At 38.7% G+C, this 18,488-nt stretch overlaps 1 protein-coding gene across 5 annotated transcripts in view; it reads left to right on the forward strand.

Moving 5' to 3' along the window:
- AFG1L (AFG1 like ATPase) overlaps positions 1–18,488 on the forward strand; it is a 280,634-nt gene that overhangs the window by 22,938 nt on the left and 239,208 nt on the right. For 4 of the 5 annotated variants that reach the window (XM_064289507.1, XM_003404306.4, XM_064289514.1 and 1 more), the window contains exon 1: positions 2,231–2,566. The exons of the other annotated variant lie outside the window; for it this stretch is intronic. In XM_064289507.1, the coding sequence (XP_064145577.1) occupies positions 2,428–2,566 (139 nt within the window). In that variant the 5' untranslated portion in view covers positions 2,231–2,427. Of the gene's footprint in view, positions 1–2,230; positions 2,567–18,488 lie in introns of those variants that run through there. 5 annotated transcript variants of the gene reach the window in all.

An 18,488-nucleotide genomic window follows, 5' to 3' on the forward strand; every position in this document is an offset into this window, starting at 1 on the left:
CATTCTAAATCATCTACATTTATTACAGATTATCATCTACTCATTTATTTAAATTCTACTTAAACTTTTTTTTTTTTTGGCCTTTTATGAGTTTCATAAATTTGCTTCCTAAGGTTCAGTAGTACTTTATTTATTTTATAATTCTTACATTTTTCTAGCTTTAGGGTACATCGTTATTTCTACAATTCTCAGGTATCATGAATCTATGTTGTCCTAAGCAATACCCTTCTTTATTTCAGACTTCAACCTTATCCCCTCTCAATTTCTATTACGAGTGTATTTGATTAACTCTTTGTGTATATACATTAACTCATTTAATTCTCATAAAATCTCTGGGATAGATACCATCCTAATTTTGTAGATAAGGAAAATCTAAAGGAGAGGTTCGGTTAGTGAAAAAATCAGACCCAAATATGTATCTTCTGACTCCTACTATAGTCTGTTTTTTCATTGACCACTCTCCCATTTCCTTCATTATTTTGTCCTTTTCTGGATACTTTGAGTCTGGTTTTGTCCTTCTTGAGATTAAATGACACATTCTCTAGGGAGACGAACCACCATTTTTAAATAAGGTCAAGGTAATGTTTTATCATTTACTTTTAATAGTTTCTCTGATAATGTCCAAAATTTCTTTTAGAGTTTGTTTTAGCAGTTTCAGGAACAGCAGGAACACAGGCTTGATGTTTTAATAGTTTATAATGGCTACCTAATTAATCTTCTGGTCATGATGACTTGTCTTGAATACAACAAATATAATCTAGATTATTTCCCTCTAAATTACCTTACACAATAAAGCTTATTTTCCACATTTCTGTCCATGTAAAGGGGCATGTGAAAATTGCCCATAGATAACCCCATCGATCTGGCATTAAATGATCTGCAAGTGCTTATTTCACTTCCATAATTAATAAGTTATTGGAATCTCTAGAAAAGGGGAATGTCATTGATCAAGGCGAACAACAGTCTTCTCTGAGCTAACAAAATGATATCTAGGTACTCAGAGTCTTTTGAGTATGAAAAATATGTCAATCAAGGGAGATACACTGGATGAAATTCTGATTTTTCAAAAAGTCCTTCACAAAGTTTCACACCCAAAATCAATAATGTTAAAAGAAAAAACAAAAAAAGAAAAACCGAAACCATTCACCATAGCATGGAGGAACAGTTTGTCATGTCAGACAATTGAATTAAAGATAGAAAACAAATAGTAAGTGTATATTGATTTATCTTGATAGATACAATCGAAATAATTTTTTCCCCATAAATCATTTGATGGGGTTGGTACAGACAGAAATCTCTAAATTATCATGCCATTCTAAGCTCTTCTTTCCCTGTTTCTTTGGAATCTGTTCTGTTGTGAACTCTTAGTCCTGGAGCTCTTCCTAGTGTACTCTTCTCATTTGTTTTCACACCACTGAAACTTGGCCTTCTACCTCTATGCCAGGCTTTCTTGCCTGCTTGGCTTAGTTCAAGCAATTCCTTGGTCTCATCTGTTAAAAATTTACCTTCTAGGAGGCTTTCCTGATTTCCCAACCAAAGTGCACTCTCCTTTCCTTGATCCCACAACATTTTGTATATCTTTTGTGGAATTCTTCATCCTCCTATTGGATCGCCAGCTTCTTCTGAACAGCAATTTGTATTCCTGTTACACTTACCATAGTGTCTCAAAACATTTTGTTTAATCAAATCAGTGCAGGTCACTTAGCAGTTCTCCTTCGGATACACCATCCGCTAATTGTCCATCTTGGATCACAGGCTTTCCAATGTCATTCATAGAATCTTTCAAAACATTTGCATTTATGCCGTATTGAAAGTGATTTATGTTATGCCAGTGCAGAAAGAACAAGTGGTAGGAGTACATTTCAGGTACTCTGCAGTCGGACGCTGGAGGCAAAAAAAATGGGGCTACCATATAGAAGGTTGGATGACGTAAGCTTAATATTTCGTTAAAATATGAGAGCTATTGGGTCACCGCCAGTTTATTAGGTTTCTAAATCTCGGTCCTGTTAGGCTAACTTAAAAGGCTCAAGGGTGGTTACGTGACTACACGTCACAATCACTTTCCAATTCTTTGCAACCATCTTGGCAGCTCAGAGAACGGAAGACCACCTCAACCGCTGGGGCCCGGCAAAGAGAAACCGCCCTCTGTCCAGTGGAGCGTTCTCTGCCCCGCCCCTTGCCCCACTCCCCCGGCCGCGGCGCGCTGCCCGCTGGGAGCTGTAGTCCCGGCTGGCAGCGCCCGGAAGTTTCAAAGGGTATGGGAGTTCTGTCCGCCCGTCTTGCTTCGGGAGGTCACATTCTTCAGCTAGTACCTTCGGTTTTTTCGGGCGGAACCTTCAGCGAGCACGGCAGGATTTGTCTGTGCCACCGTCTCTCTTCTGGGTTTCAATAAAGTTTTCCTCTTCTTCCCCTTGTACGGAGCTCAAGATGGCGACCTCCCGGTCTCCCTGGCTTGCTCTGCGCTCTTTAGTGCAGAGGCGGCTGAGAAGGAGATGTGTTGGGTTCGGGGACTGGGCCGCTGCTCTCGCCCCTCCGGCCGCCGCCCCTGGGAAGCCCTTTTGGAAAGGTCAGTGACTGCCATGAGGAGGCTGAGTCGACCTGCCGGTGTGTGCATATGACCCAGGCAGCTTCTGGGATCACCTGCCGCCCCGCACTCCATCGTTCCTAGCTGCCTCCCGGTTTTCACGGTTTTTCGGAGCTGAGGGCCCCTCTAGAGGAATTTTAGCCTCTTTAGCCCTTCTACACTGCCTGTCTGAGAAGGAGCCCTGAGCACTGCCGAAGCTGGGCCAGCGTAACTTTCATTTTGAGAGTCATAGCTTGACCCAGAGTTAGTTCCCTCCCGGGTGCTAACAGAGCTGAGACCTGGTGAGCCCAGGTGTGGGAATGCCTGCCTTGAGGGGATGCAGTATGGGGTTGGGGCCTGGGAACCCTTCCACCCTGTGCCTTCCCAAAGCTCTCCGGGCTGGTGACTGAGCGCTGGCCCAAGAGCCGCGCCTCGGACCCCTGCAGGTCCAGCTGACTCGGGATTACGGGATCAAAGTCCACAACCCTGTCAGATTGAGAGATGAATTTTTGGTGGTCTTTTCAAACCAGTAGAGACTCAATTGGGTGTGTTTTATCGCCAGACTTGCTTCATTCATTCAATTGTTGATACATATTCATGAATGAATATTTCCTGAGCAACACAGCCCACAGGAGTGCGGATTTTACTGTTTTATTCATATACTCCCGCTAAATTGAGGGCTCCTCAAGGGCAAAGATCTTGTGTCATCGTTTCCCCAGTACTTACCACGATGGCTGGTACCTGGTGGGCAGATGTTTTTTGAGTGTTTATTGTCCCTACCATCCACATACTTATCCTTTCCTTTTTCTCATCTCTAAGCACTTTCCCCTTATATAAAAACCCAAACCCACGTATATTCCTCTTATGTACCTGAATGAAAAGTTGAGAGTTGAATCCACCAAGCACTCCCTGGAACCCCTATGAGGTGGTTCTGCTCTGTCCTGTAGTCTCTGAGTCGGAATCCACTCGATGGCAACGGGTTTTAAAGTTTATATGCTTTAATAGGAAATCCTGGTGGCGTAGTGGTTAAGTGTTATGGCTGCTAACCATAAGGGTTGGCAGTTCGAATCCACGAGGTGCTCCTTGGAAACTCTATGGGGCAGTTCTCTGTCCTGTAGGGTCGCTATGAGTCGGAATTGACTCGACGGCAGTGGGTTTGGTTGGTTTTTTTTTTATGCTTTAATAATTTGATTGTTACTAGCTAAGTTAGCTAAAAAATGTAGTTTTTGACGATTATCATTAAATAAGTTGAAATTACTAGTAGAACTATAATTAGGTCATGTTAGGTTTTTCTGCAAAGTTCAGCACAATCCACTTAATGTATACTGGAGTATTTTGGTAATATAAGCTGTGGATCATAATATACATTTTATTTTATTTTTGGAATAGGCAGGAAAAGCACATGATACAGGATTCAAAAGCTACAAGAAGGAATACAGTAACAGTTAAAACTCTTTCACCCCTATACCCTAGCCAGAGGCAATCTGATACTAGTTTCTTATGTATTTATCCAGAAACATTCTGGAATATGCATATAATTATCTGTGTTTTAAAAAAATAGCAGTGGTAGTATACTATACACTGTTCCTTTTTTTTTTTCATTTAGCCTATCTTAGAGATCATTCCATATTAATATATATCAAACTGCCTTATGTTTTACTTGTAATTATTCCATTTTATGCAGGTACCATAGTTTATGAAAAGATTTAAGGAACTTCATCATAAGATTTACTAAATGCTTACTCGGTGCCATGCAATATGCTCGTTTATTCATCATACTAACCTTGTTGTTGTTAGGTGCCATCAAGTCAGTTCCAACTCATAGCAACCCTATGGACCACAGAACGAAGCACTGCCTGGTTCTGCGCCATCCTTACGATCGTTGTTATGCTTGAGCCTATTATTGCAGCCACTGTGTCAGTCCACCTCGTTGAGGGTCTTCCTCTTTTCCGCTAACCCTGTACTTTGCCAAGCATGATATCCTTATCCAGGGACTGATCCCTCCTGACAACATGTCCAACGTATGTAAGACACAGTCTCCCCATCCTTGCTTCTAAGGAGCATTCTGGTTGTACTTCTTCCAGGACAGATTTGTTCATTCTTTTGGCAGCCCATGGTATATTCAATATTCTTCGCCAACTCCACAGTTCAAAGGCGTCAGTTCTTCTTCGGTCTTGCTTATTCACTATCCAGCTTTCACATGCATATGATGCGATTGAAAATACCATGGCTTGGGTCAGGCACACCTTAGTCTTCAAGGTGACATCTTTGTTTTCAACACTTTAAAGAGGTCATTTGCAGCAGATTTGCCCAATACAATGTGTCTTTTGTTTTCTTGACTGCTGCTTCTGTGGATGTTGATTGTGGATCCAAGTAAAATGAAATCCTTGACAACTTCAATCTTTTCTCCGTTTATCATGATGTTGCTTATTGGTCCAGTTGTGAGGATTTTTGTTTTCTTTATGTTGAGGTGGAATCCATACAGAAGGCTGTGGTCTTTGATCTTCATTAGTAAGTGCTTAAAGTCCTCTTCACTTTCAGCAAGCAGGGTTGTGTCTTCTGCATAACGCAGGTTAATGAGTCTTCCTCCAATCCTGATGCCCCATTCTTCTTCATATAGTCCAGCTTCTCGTATTATTTGCTCAGCATACAGATTGACTATTAGGTGTGATGAAAGGATACAACCTTGACGCACACCTTTCCTGACTTTAAACCACTTAGTATCCCCTTGCCCTTGTTCTGTCCAAACAACTTCCCCATGATCTGTGTACAGGTTCCTCATGAGCACAATTAAGTGTTCTGGAATTCCCATTCTTCTCAATGTTATCCATAGTTTGCTATGATCCACACAGTCAAATGCCTTTGCGTAGACAGTAAAACACAGAATCCTTCTGGTATTCTCTGCTTTCAGCCAGGATCCATCTGACATAAGCAATGATATCCCTGGTTCCATGTCCTCTTCTGAATCCGGCCTGAATTTCTGGCAGTTCCCTGGCTGCAGCCGTTTTTGAATGATCTTCAGCAAAATTTTGCTTCCGTGTGATATTAATGATATTGTTTGATAATTTCCACATTCAGTTGGATCACCTTTCTTAGGAATAGGCATAAATATGGATCTCTTCCAGTCAGTTGGCCAGGAAGCTGTCTTCCAAATTTCTTGGCATAGACGAGTGAGCACCTCCAGCGCTGCATCTGTTGAAGCATCTCAATTGATATTCCATCAATTCCTGGAGCCTTGATTTTAGCTAATGCCTTCAGAGCAGCTTGGACTTCTTCCTTCAGTACCATCAGTTCCTGATCGTAGGCCACCTCCTGAAATGGTTGATTGTCGACTAATTCTTTTTGGTATAATGACTCTGTGTATTCCTTCCATCTTCTTTTGATGCTTTCTGCATCATTTAATATTTTCCTCATAGATTCCTTCACTATTGCAACTCGAGGCTTGGATTTTTCTTCAGTTCTTTCAGCTTGAGAAAATGTCGAGTGTATTCTTCCATTTTGGTTTTCTATCTCCAGCTCTTTGTACATGTCGTTAGAATACTGTCTTCTCGAGCCACACTTTGAAATCTTCAGTTCTTTTACTTCATTATTTCAATTACTATAATAACCTTATAAGGTTGATATTATTCTCATTTTGTGGATGATGAATCTGGGGTTGCAGAAAGTTATATGACTAGTAAATGTCAGAACTAGTGAGTTCAAGTAAAGGCTAAACTTGGACTTGCATTTAACTCTCTTAAACCTATTATACTGTCTTTTTATACTCATATTTTAGCCATTTCTGGGTGTGGGGAATTTAATGAAAACGCAGTTGGGGTAGATGTCAACATAGCTGTAACTAAGGTGCCCCCTTAAATAAATGAAAAACTTAAGTTGGAATTTTGTTTAATATTTAGAGCCTACTTTACAAATTTGTTTTCTATTCCTTTCTTAATATTTCGCTGTTATTTGCTATTTACATTTGTATTTTATCTCCAATTTTTCATCTTTTGAAGCCTACTGTTCAGTGTATACTATTTAGTGAGTGAAGCATTGGCTTAAAATTAAACAAAAGACAATAGGTAAAGGAAGGAATGAAGGGATAGGAAGAACATGTTCTTAACTCGCTTTTATGCCTCATCTAAGGTTAATGCCATCCCTAGCTACAAGACATTTTGGAAACTGGAACTGTGAAAAATGGAGGAGTCTTAAAATGCTGGTCATAGAAATCACCTACCTGATTGCCTAACTTTAAACTCCTTAGGAAATACAACATTATGAGTTCCATTTTTTGTATCCTACATAATTTAACTATATGTGATCTATTTTTCTTTGACTATCTGTTTTCTTTTAGGTTTTAGTGTGTCTTTGTTGTTGTTAGCCGTCATTGAGTTGGCCTCAGATTCATGGCAATCCCATGCCCAACAGAATGAAAGCTACCTTGTTCTGCGCCATCTTCATAATCTTTTATATGTTTGAGTCCTGATGGCACAGTGGCTAAGAGCTCGGCTAACCAAAAGGTCAGCAGTTCAAATCCACCAGCCGCTCCTTGGAAACCCTATGGAACAGTTCTATTGCATTCTGTAGGGTCGCTATGAGTCAGTATCAACTTGACAGTAACTGGTTTTTTGGTTTGGTTATTGTGCCTATTTTGTCAGTCCAGCTGATTGAAGTTTTCCCTCATTTTCGATGACCCTATATTTTACCAAATATGATGTCTTTTTCCAGGGATTGGTAAAATTAAAAACATACAAACAAACCCATTGCCACTGAGTTGATTCCAACTCATAGTGACCCTATAGGACAGGGTAGAACTGTCCCATAGGGTTTCTAAAGCTATAAATCTTTTACAGAAGCAGATTGCTACTTCTTTCTCTGGCAGAGCACCTGGTGGACATGAACCACTGATCTTTTGGTTAACAGCCAAGTGCTTAACCACTGCGTCACCAGGGCTCCTTTTAGTAATATTACAGAGTTTGAAAACCCTATGGAGCACAGTTATACTCTGACACATATGGGGTTGTTGTAAGTCAGAATTGACTCAATGGCAGCAGGGCTTCTATTTTTTTTTTCTGTTTCAGGCAGTCTGCTGGAAATTTTATTCAGTCTCATGATGTAATCTCAACAACCCTATAAAAACTATTACTATATCTATTTTATTTGAAGAAACAGGCATGGCCATCTAACGAATTTGAACTCAGGCATTTTTGCTCCGGAATCACAGACTTAACCACTATGCTATACTAGCTCCTTAACGTAACAGGTATCAGTAAACATTAATGATATATACCATGATTGGGGCCCATCTGAAGTGTTGTAAGACTACAGAGCAGGAAGCAGCCATTATTGGTTTATGGTCCCTCGGGGACAGCAGCTGGAAATGGAACTGGGAAGGTGGGCTGGGACCCGACTGAGAAGAGTCCTGTAGACTATGGGAAGATGTCAAGGCTCAGTGGGAAGAGCTGGTAGAGGTTTCCTGAGAAGCAATCAGATGTGTTTTAGCAAGATTATTGTTGTGGCCACCCGAAACATAAATTGGGAACACTTGGGTGGTGAATACTGGAATAGTAGGAGGAAGTTGAAGTAGTTCAGGGGAGAGTGGTTTCGGGCCTGAATTACTGCTGTGATAAAGCTGGAGAGCATGGCAGCTGAGGAAGGGAATTCAGAAACACTTCTTTGGTAGAATTGACTGACTGGGGGGAACAAGGAAAGGGAGGAGTTAAAATCAAACTTAGTTTCCTAGTTTGGAAATTTGGCATTACCATTGAAAAATAAAAAAAAAGAGAAAAAGGAAAAAACAAGGCAAGAGACAATTTAGGGGGAAATTGCATTTTGAATTTGTTAATTTTGAGGTGTTTATGATCATGGTTCCAGGTAAATAAGTCTTGCTGGAAATATGGGGATCTGAGACTTAGAAAGGAAATATGAGAACCATGGGAATCAGAGAACTAGCCTGGGAATACTTGTAGAGTGAAAAGAAGAAAAAACTGAAGGTGAGTTCTCCAGGAAAATTAAGATTTTAGGAGCAGAAGAAAGGGAACTTGTTGGATATCAGTTAAAAAGGTCAAGGAGGAGAATATTTCTATATTTTCTAACACTGAGAAAATGAGCATTTCTCAGATATGTTTATGCTAGTCTTAGAAATTAAGTTTATTTTGGAGAGGCAAAGTAATATAAGGCTGATATCTTGTGATTTTATTATAGTGTCCTTTTATATCTTAATGCTGTATTTTTAGGCGTCACTATTAAATAATGCCACCACATGTCTGTCAGTTTGTTGTATTGTGGTAGCTTGCATGTTGCTGTGATGCTGGAAGCTATGCCACCAGTATTTTAAATACCAGCAGGATCACCCATGGTGGAAAGGTTTCAGCGAAGCTTCTAAACTAAGACAGACTAGGAAGAATGACCTGGTGGTCTACTTCTGAAAAAATTCTGGTGGTAGAAACGATGCTGGAGATCGCATGATAGAATTTTGCAAGACCAATGACTTGTGAATAGCAGTGGTACATCATCTCATAAAGTGCTGGAAGATGAGCCCCTAAGGTTGGAAGCCACTCAAAATACAACTTGGAAAGAGCTGCCTCCTCAAAGTAGAGTTGACTTTAATGACATGGATGGTTCAAGCTTTCAGAATCTTCATCTGCTGATGTGGCATGACTCAAAGTGAGAAGAAACAGCTGCAAACATCCATTACTAATAGGAATGCGGAATGTACGAAGTATGAATCTAGGAAAATTGGACATCGTCAAAAACTAGATAGAATGCATAAAGATTAATATCTTAGGCATTAGTCAGCTGAAATGGACTGGTATTGGCTGTTTTGAATCAAACAGTCATATGGTCTTCTATGCTAGGTGTGATGGTTAAGGTCACATTCATCATCAAAAAGAACATTTCAAGATCTATCCTGAAGTATAACACTGTTAGTGATAGGATAATATCGATATGCCCGCAAGGAAGACCAGTTAATAGGAGTATTATTCAAATTTACTCAGCAACCACTAATGCCAAAGATGAGGAAATTGAAGATTTTTACCAACTTCTGCAGTCTGAAATTGGTCAAACGTGATTGAGATGCATTGATAATTATGATTGAAATGTGAACGTTGGAAACAAAGAAGGATTGGTAGTTGGAAAATATGGCCTTGGTGGTAGAAACAATGCTGGAAATCGCATGATAGAATTTTTGCAAGACCAATGACTTCTTCATTGCAAATGCCTTTTTTTCAACAACATAAATGACGACTATACACGTGGACCTCACTGGATAGAAAACACAAGTATCAGATCGACTGCATCTGTGGAAAGAGACAATCAGAAAGCTCAATATCATCAGTCAGAACAAGGCCAGGGGTCTACTGCAGAACAGATCATCAATTACTCATATGTAAGTTCAGGTTGAATCTGGAGAAAATTGAAATAAGTCTGCAAGATCCAAAACACAACCTTGAGTATACCTCACCTGAATTTAGAGACCATCTCAGGAATAGATTTGGTGCATTGAACACTAATGACTGAAGACCAGATGTGTTGTGGGATGACATCATTCATGAGGAAAGCAAGAGGTCATTAAAAAGACAGGAAAGAAAGAAAAGACTAAAATGAATGTCAGAAGAGTCTCAAACTTACTCTTGAACGTAGAGTAATTAAAGCTAATGGAAGAAATAATGAAGTAAGATTTGAACAGATTTCAAAGGGTGGCTTGAGAAGAGAAAGTATTATAATGAAATGTGCAAAGAGCTGGAGTTAGAAAACCAAAAGAGAAGAACACAGCTGGCATTTCTCAAGCTGAAAGAACTGAAGAAAAGTTCAACCCTCAAGTTGCAATTTTAAAAGATTCTATGGGCAAAATACTGAACAACGCAGGAAGCATCAAAAGAAGATGGAAGGAATACAGTCACTGTACCAAAAAGAATTCGTCAGTTTTCAACCATTTCAAAAGGTAGCATATGAACAAGAAGGAAGAAGTCCAAGCTGCACTGAAGGCATTTGTGAAAAACAGGGCTCTAGGAAATGATGGAATACCAACTGAGATGCTTCAACAAATGGATGCAGTGCTGGAAGTGCTCACTCGTCTATGTAAAGATTAAAAATTTTAAAATATTTTCTTTTTTAACATTGCACAACTTATTGTACAAGTATAGGTAGTGCCTTAGATGTAGTTCTGGGGTAGAGAGGCAAGCAGAAGGGTGAATCCAAGTGTAGAACTGATAAAAGGAACTTCAGAGGCTCAGAAATGGGTTATTGATCTGCTGTATATTGTTGTTGTTAACTGTTGTCCACTTGGCCCCCAACTCATGGGGACCCCATGTACAATGGGATCAGACCTTTGTGATCCATAGGGCTTTCATTGTTTGATGTCTTAGAAGTAGATCGCCAGGCCTTTCTTCCTAGTCTGACATAGTCTGGAAGCTGTGCTGAAACTTGTTTAACATTATAGCAACACACAAGCCTCCACTGGCAGATGGGTGGTAGCTGTGCATGAGGTGCGTTGGCTAGATATTGAACCTGGGTCTCCAACATGGAGGGTGAAAATCCTACCACTGAACCAGTGCTGCCCCGTATACTGTAGATTGGTGCTGCTTTATATCCCAAGTAGGAGGCCTGCCTTGGGTTGTATAAATGGTTAACTCCCTTGGCTGCTAACTGAAAGGTTGGAGGTTCGAGCCTACCCAAAAAATCAGCCATTGAAATTCTATGGAGCATGGTTCTACTCTGACACACATAGGCTCGCCTTGAGTTGGAATCGTCTCCATGGCAACTGGTTTTATATCTCAAGAACATCATTTTCTTTGTTTACATAAATGGCGAATATTTATATAGGGTATAACTCTTCTTGGATTTGTCTTTTTACAAAAAGTGCCACAGACATAATAGAAGTCAGAGGTCCAGAAATTGAGTCGTTCCACCTTGGGCCTCGTACAGTAATATGCTCTATAAATTCTCAGACAAAAGCTTGTCCAGCCTCTGCTTGAATATTTCTAACACTTGTTTCCCTAGGTTGCTCAGTATCTTTCTTCAGCCTGGGACGTTTGTCCTAATCTGTTTCCTAAACTCATTTTAGATAATGTCTGTTCTCTTGCCAAAGACCCTCTACTGAGGTCCGATTTCCCCTACTCTACGTACTATGTAGCTGATACTTTAATCTCCAGAATCTCTTTGTAACCCTTCACTGTTCTGCCCATCCCTTCTTATTTCTACTCTCCATTGCTCCCATCCCAGAAGCTACTCTTTCAACATGTTACTTCTTTATACCCTTGACCAGTTTTCAACAAGTTTTTAAGCCTTTACATGTAATTCTTATAGTAGCTCTTTCATAGCTTCATAATACAATTTATATCTTAAATGTGACTTCTATAGACTTCCATATTTAAAATCCTCATTTATATATGTGTATGAATGTATAAAATTTAAACTAACAAATAGATCAGTTAATCATTTATCTTTCGAAGGAAAAAAGATTCCTTAAATATTTTTATTGATGTATGAACAGGGTGAATGTTAAGGAGTTACTCAGTACCCTGGGCCATGCCTCTAATTACTTCAGAATAGCTTTATTTAGATTTTTAGGCAGTACTTTAAGTGGTTTGTTATCATGAAATTTAAAGTACTTTTTTTTTTTTCTTCTTGTAAAGTTGTACACATTGGCACATTTAAGATTAACTAGCTTCTAAAGGAAAAGAATGATAACCAGCAAGCATTTAGTTTTAATTTTCATAATTTTTCTATTTAAATCAAAGCACCCTTTTAAAGTCCCTAAATCAGCCTTTTATAAATAAAGTAAATCATCGTGTGATGCACTCCTTGATGATGGCTTATGTTGTTTTTCTTAAGAAAGAGTTTAATTAAGATTTGATTTTCTTCTGTTCTGTACTTTGTTTATTCATCACTGAATCAAACATAGGTCTTTAATGTCACTGTTAAATCTGACTTTTTGGGTCACTGATGACCATTGCCGTTTTTAAGAAAGCAGCTGCATATTTTTCTTTTGGGTATGATTAGAACATAAAAGAGCTTAATTGGGCTGCCTATGACCTTAGCGTGGGCTTCTGTCATTGCAGAACACTTTTGGTCAGTGGCCACTGTTTACACTTTGTTAAAATCAATGAAAATGTACAAACAATTCATGAATAATTGCGAGCACAGTATTTGAATGGATGTTTAATAAATATGCATTAAAAATCTAATTACAGTAATGAAGTGTACTGCTGAAATTTTAATTCAGCCCTTTAGAAATATTAAAAGTGCTTTTCCTGATTGTGCATTTTTCTCACAGCAGTTGGGTAAACATTTTGAACTAGAAATCTAAATTCCTTATGTAGTTTTGATTTTATTTAACTAAGCATGTGTTCCTTTTGGCAATAATATTCTTTCTCTTTGTGAAGAAGTAAAGCTTTTATTCTATAACTGTTACTTTGAAGAATTTTGATCAGCTCTGTTTTAGGGCTGTGAACATATGGAATACCAGATGAATAATAAAATGTGACCTGGAAGACTAGATTGTGATTGGGGTTTGATTTCGTAGTGCTGGGTCAGCCATTTAATTTATTTCTGTGGGGTTTTTTTTTGTTTGTGGAATGGGATGAACTATCCTAACTCTACCTTCCTCACAGGTCATTTGTGAAGTTCAGGTAAGTTATTCTTGAGAAAATCCTTTCAAAACTGTAAGAAATATTACATAAATGTGGGGCCATGCAGGGATAATAGAAATATTAATACTGAAATGCCAGAGGCCATGAATTCCAGTCAGTGAGTAGAGATGGAATGAACTCTCCATTTTAATTTTAAGCCATTTTAATGCTGAGGAAGGCTCATTCATATTAACAGTGGCTGAGGACCCAGTCTGCTTTCAGCGGTTTGAATTCTAGAAAAAACACAGGTTTGTTTTTTCAGTGATTATGCTAACGGCCCCTGTAGGTAGCCAGGGATGGTTTTTGTTCTAGATTTAACTACCTCTGCTCAGGATAATTCTGAACACCTAGAAGTTCTTAGAAGTTACGACTTACTGTTTTGGTCATGATGTTTCAAAGAAAGCTGTTGAAATTTAGTTTACAGTATGCAAGTCAGTCATTAAGGTCAAATATATTTAGTAAGAAATGAGTACTGTTTTCAAAATGAACTCAAGTTGGGAATTATTTGCTGTGCAGCAAGATATTCATTAATCTTTTGATTGTAGTGGTGTATATTTATTTTCACATCTTGTGGGGCAGATCCCCCCTATTACTTTCCTTTTTCATGATTTTCTAAGCTAGTTACATTAGGATTTTAGTGGAAGTATATTTAATTTATAAATTAATCTGTAAATTAATTTGGGAGGAACTGGCAACATTACAATATTGCCTCTTCCCATTCAATTAACATTGTGTCTTTTTTTTCAAACTTTTATTTATGCCTTTGAGAAAGATTTGTTTTTTTTAAATAGACCTTACAAATAGGTTGTTAATTTTTTCTTTTTTATTCTGGATTTTTTAAAAATTGTAAATGGGATCTTTTTAGCTTTTTTTCTGTAGTCTTTTCTAACCAGTTATTGCTGGTATGTTAGAAAGAAAAAGCTGTTAAAATATTTTTCTAGTATCCTTTTTTTTTTTGCTTAAGAGGGGGCAAAATCAGGCCACTGCATTCTTAAAAATTCGTATGTGCCTTCCTGTTACCTTTAGGATTAAATTTAAACTGCTTATCATTGCAGGCTCTGCCTCACCTGAATCCTTGATACTTGTCCAGTAGCCCATCTGTTACCTCTCTTTGCCGCCCACTTGGTGTCTCAGCCACACTGAACTTGTTCCATTTTCTCTACTGTGCTGTGATCTTGTGTCTTGGAGCCTTTTTTCAGACCAGTGCATTCCTTTTTTTCCTTCCCCCCTTTCTCTCTTTTTCCCTTCCCTTTCTTTCCTTCCTTCCTTCACTGGCTAACTCCTGTTCATCCTTCTGCTGTCAAATGAAATATGTTTTCTCTGAATAACCTTCCCTGACTCCATAGTTAGGATCCCTGGTGGCACAGTGATTACGCATTAAGCTGCTAACCAGAAGGTTGGCAATTCAAACCCACCCAGTAGTTCTGTGGAAGAATGACTTGGTGATCTGCTCCCATAAAGATTATAGCCGTGGAAATCCTATGGGACGGCTCTGCTGTGTCCTATAGGGTCGCTATGAGGCGGAGTCAAATTGACAGCAACAGGTTTGAATTTTGGATTCCATAGTCTTGGTTATTAGCTTTAGGTGTGTGACCTCATAGTGTTCTCCACTTCTCCTTGCTACTTATCACATTTATTAGAGGTGTTTATTCATTTGTTTGTATCTCCCCCAATGCACTGTATTTTGAGTTTAGTTACAGCGTCTGTGTAGCTTACCACTGATTGCATTCACGGGTTACGAGCTTTGCGCTTTATACCAGTACCAGTTGCCATTGAGCTGATTCTCACTCAAGGTGCCATAGAATTATTTGTTGAACTATTTCTTACTTACTGAATTCTTCTAATTAATAGCTTTTCAGTGGATTCTTTTCAGTATAATTGTTTTTGAACCTAAATGCACCTCAGTTAAGTTTTATGTTGGTAGTTTCATCCAACTTTTATAGAACATCATCTTCTGGAATCATGATTATAATCCTACATGACTTGTCTCCTAACTTTGTGTAATCTTCAGATTTGAGAGCTAGGCCATTTATGTTTTCATTTATTGCCAATATACTAATATTTTGAACTTGAAGCTCAAAAACAGGTACATAAATCTAGTTATTTGTCAAAATTCTTAAAAGCCGCTGTGTGAAATATAAGAGCTTTTATTTATTTATTTATATTGTGGTATAAGTGAAAGTTTACAATTCAAGTCAGTTTCTCATACAAAAACTTATAGACACATTGTTATATGACCCTGGTTGCTCTCCCTACAGTGTGACAGCACACCCTTTCTCTCTCCCCTGTATTCCCTGCGTCCATTCGTCTAGCTCCTGTCCCCCTTTGCCTTCTTATGTCACCTCCAGACAGGAGCTGTCCACATAGTCTCATGTGTCTGCTTGAGTTAAGGAACACATTCCTCACCAGTATCGTTTTATGTCTTATAGTCCAGTCTGATCTTCGAAGAGTTGGCTTCGGGAATGGTTTTAGTTTTGGGCTAACAGAATCTGGGGGCCATGACCTCAGGGGTCCCTTCAGTCTCAGTCAGACCATTAAGTCTGATCTTTTTACTAGAACTTGAGGTCTGCATTCCACATTTCTCCTGCTCTGTCTGGGATTCTCTGTTGTGTTCGCTGTCAGGGCAGTCATTGGTGGTAGCCAGGCACCATCTAGTGCTTCTGGTCTCAGGCTGATGGAGTCTCTGGTTTATGTGGGCCTTTCTGTCTCTTGGGCTCATATTTTCATTTTGTTTTTGGTGTTGTTCATTCTTCTTTGCTCCAGGTGGGTTGAAACCAATTAATGCATCTTAGATAACCACTTGCTAGCTTTTAAAACCCTAGACACCACTCATCAAAGTGGGCTGCAGAATGTTTTCTTAATACACTTTATTATGCCAGTTGACCTAGATGTCCCTTGAAACCATGGTCCCCAGACCCCCACCCCTGCTACTCTGTCCCTTGAAGTGTTTGGTTGTATTCAGGAAACTTTTTAGCTTTTGGATTAGTCCAGTTGTGCTGACCTTCCCTGTATTGTGCATTGTCCTTAGCTTCACCTAATATAGTTCTTGTCTTACTATCTAATTAGTGAATACCTCTTTCCCTCCCTCCCCACCCTTGTAACCATCAAGGAATATTTTCTTCTGTGTTTATACCTTTTCTTGAGTTCTTATAATAGTGGTCTCATACAATATTTGTCCTTTTGTGACTGACTGATTTCACTCATCATAATGCCTTCCAGATGCCTCCATATTATGAGATGTTTCACGGATTCATTGTTGTTCTTAATCGTTGCATAGTATTCCATTGTGTGAATATACCATAATTCATTTATCCATTCATCCATTGATGGGCACCTTGGTTGTTTCCATCTTTTTGGTATTATAAACAGTGCTGCAGTGAACATGGATGTGCATATACCTATTCGTATGAGGGCTCTTATTTCTCTAGGATATATTCCAAGGAGTGGGATTCCTGAATTGTATGCTAGTTCTATTTCTAGCTTTTTAAGGAAATGCCAAATCAATTTCCAAAGTGGTTGTACTATTTTACATTCCCATCAGCAGTATGTAAGTGTTCCTGTCTCTCCACAACCTTTCCAACATTTATTATTTTGTGTTTTTTCCATTAATGCTAGCCCTGTTGGGGTACATGGTATCTCATTGTAGTTTTGATTTGGATTTCTCTAATGGCTAATAATCATGAGCATTTCCTCATGTATCTGTTAGCTGCCTGAATATCTTCTTTGGTGAAGTGCCTGTTCACATCTGTTGCCCATTTTTTAATTGGGTTATTTGTCTTTTTGTTGAGGTTTTACAGTATTTCCTAGATTTTAGAGATTAGACCCTGATCAGATTTATCATAGCCAAAAATTTTTCCCAGTCTCTAGGTTGTCTTTTTACTCTTTTGGTGAAGTCTTTGGATGAGCATAAGTCTTTGATTTTTATGAGCTCCCAGTTATCTAGTTTCTCTTCTGATATTTGTGCATTGTTAGTAATGTTTTGTATACTCTTTATGCCAGGTATTGGGACTCCCCGCATTGTCCCTATTTTCTCTTCTATGATCTTTATCGTTTTAGATTTTATATTTAGGTCTTTGATCCATTTTGTTGGTTTTTGTGCATAGTGTGAAGTATGGGTCTTGTTTCATTTTTTTGCAGATGGATATCCAGTTATGCCAGCACCATTTGTTAAAGAGATTGTCTTTTCCCCATTTAACAGACTTTGGGCCTTTGCCAAATATCAGCTGCTTATAGGTGGATGAATTTATGTCTGGATACTCAATTCTGTTCTATTGGTCTATGTATCTGTTGTTGTACCAGTACCAGGCTGTTTTGACTACTGTGGCAGTATAAGAGGTTCTAAAATCAGGTAGTGTTCCCACTTTGTTCTTCTTTTTCAGTAATGCTTTACTTATCTGGGGCCTCTTCTCTTTCTTTATGAAGTTGGTTATTTGTTTCTCCATCTCATTAAAAAAAAAATGCCATTGGAATTTGGATTGGGATTGCATTGTATCTATAGATTGCTTTGGGTAGAATAGACATTTTCACAATGTTGAGTCTTCCTATCCATGAGCAAGGTATGTTTTTCCGCTCACGTTGGTTTCTTACAGCAGTGTCTTGTAGTTTTCTTTGTATAGGTTTTTTACATCTCTGGTTAGATTTATTCCTAAGTATTTTATCTTCCTGGGGGCTATTGTAAGTGGTATTGATTTGGAGATGTCCTCTTCGATGTTCTCTTAATTGGTGTAGAGGAATCCAACTGATTTTTGTGTGTTTATCACATATCCTGAAACTTTGCTGAACTCTTCTATTAGTTCCAATAGTTTTCTTGTGGTTTCTTTGGGGTTTCCTGTGTATGAGATCATATCAACTGCAAATAGAGCTACTTTTACTTCTTCCTTACCAATCTGGATGCCCTTTATTTTATTTTCTAGCCTAATTGCTCTGGCTACGACCTCCAGCACAATGTTGAGTAAGAGTGGTGATAAAGGGCATCCTTGTCTGGTTCTCGTTCTCAAGGGGAATGCTTTCAGGCTCTCTCCATTTAGGATGATGTTGGCTTTTGGCTTTGTATAAATGCCCTTTATTATGTTGAGGAGTTTTCCTTCTATTCCTTTTTTGCTGAGAGTTTTTATCATGAATGGGTGTTGGACTTTGTCAAATGCGTTTTCTGCATCAATCGATAAGATCTTGTGGTTCTTTTGTTTTATTTATGTGATGGATTGCATTGATTGTTTTTCTAGTGTTGAACCATCCCTGCATACTTGGTATGAATCCCACTTGGTCATGGTGAATTATTTTTTTGATATGTTGTTGAATTCTATTGGCTAGAA

This window comes from Loxodonta africana, chromosome 1 (assembly GCF_030014295.1).
Source record: "Loxodonta africana isolate mLoxAfr1 chromosome 1, mLoxAfr1.hap2, whole genome shotgun sequence".
NCBI lineage: Eukaryota > Metazoa > Chordata > Mammalia > Proboscidea > Elephantidae > Loxodonta > Loxodonta africana.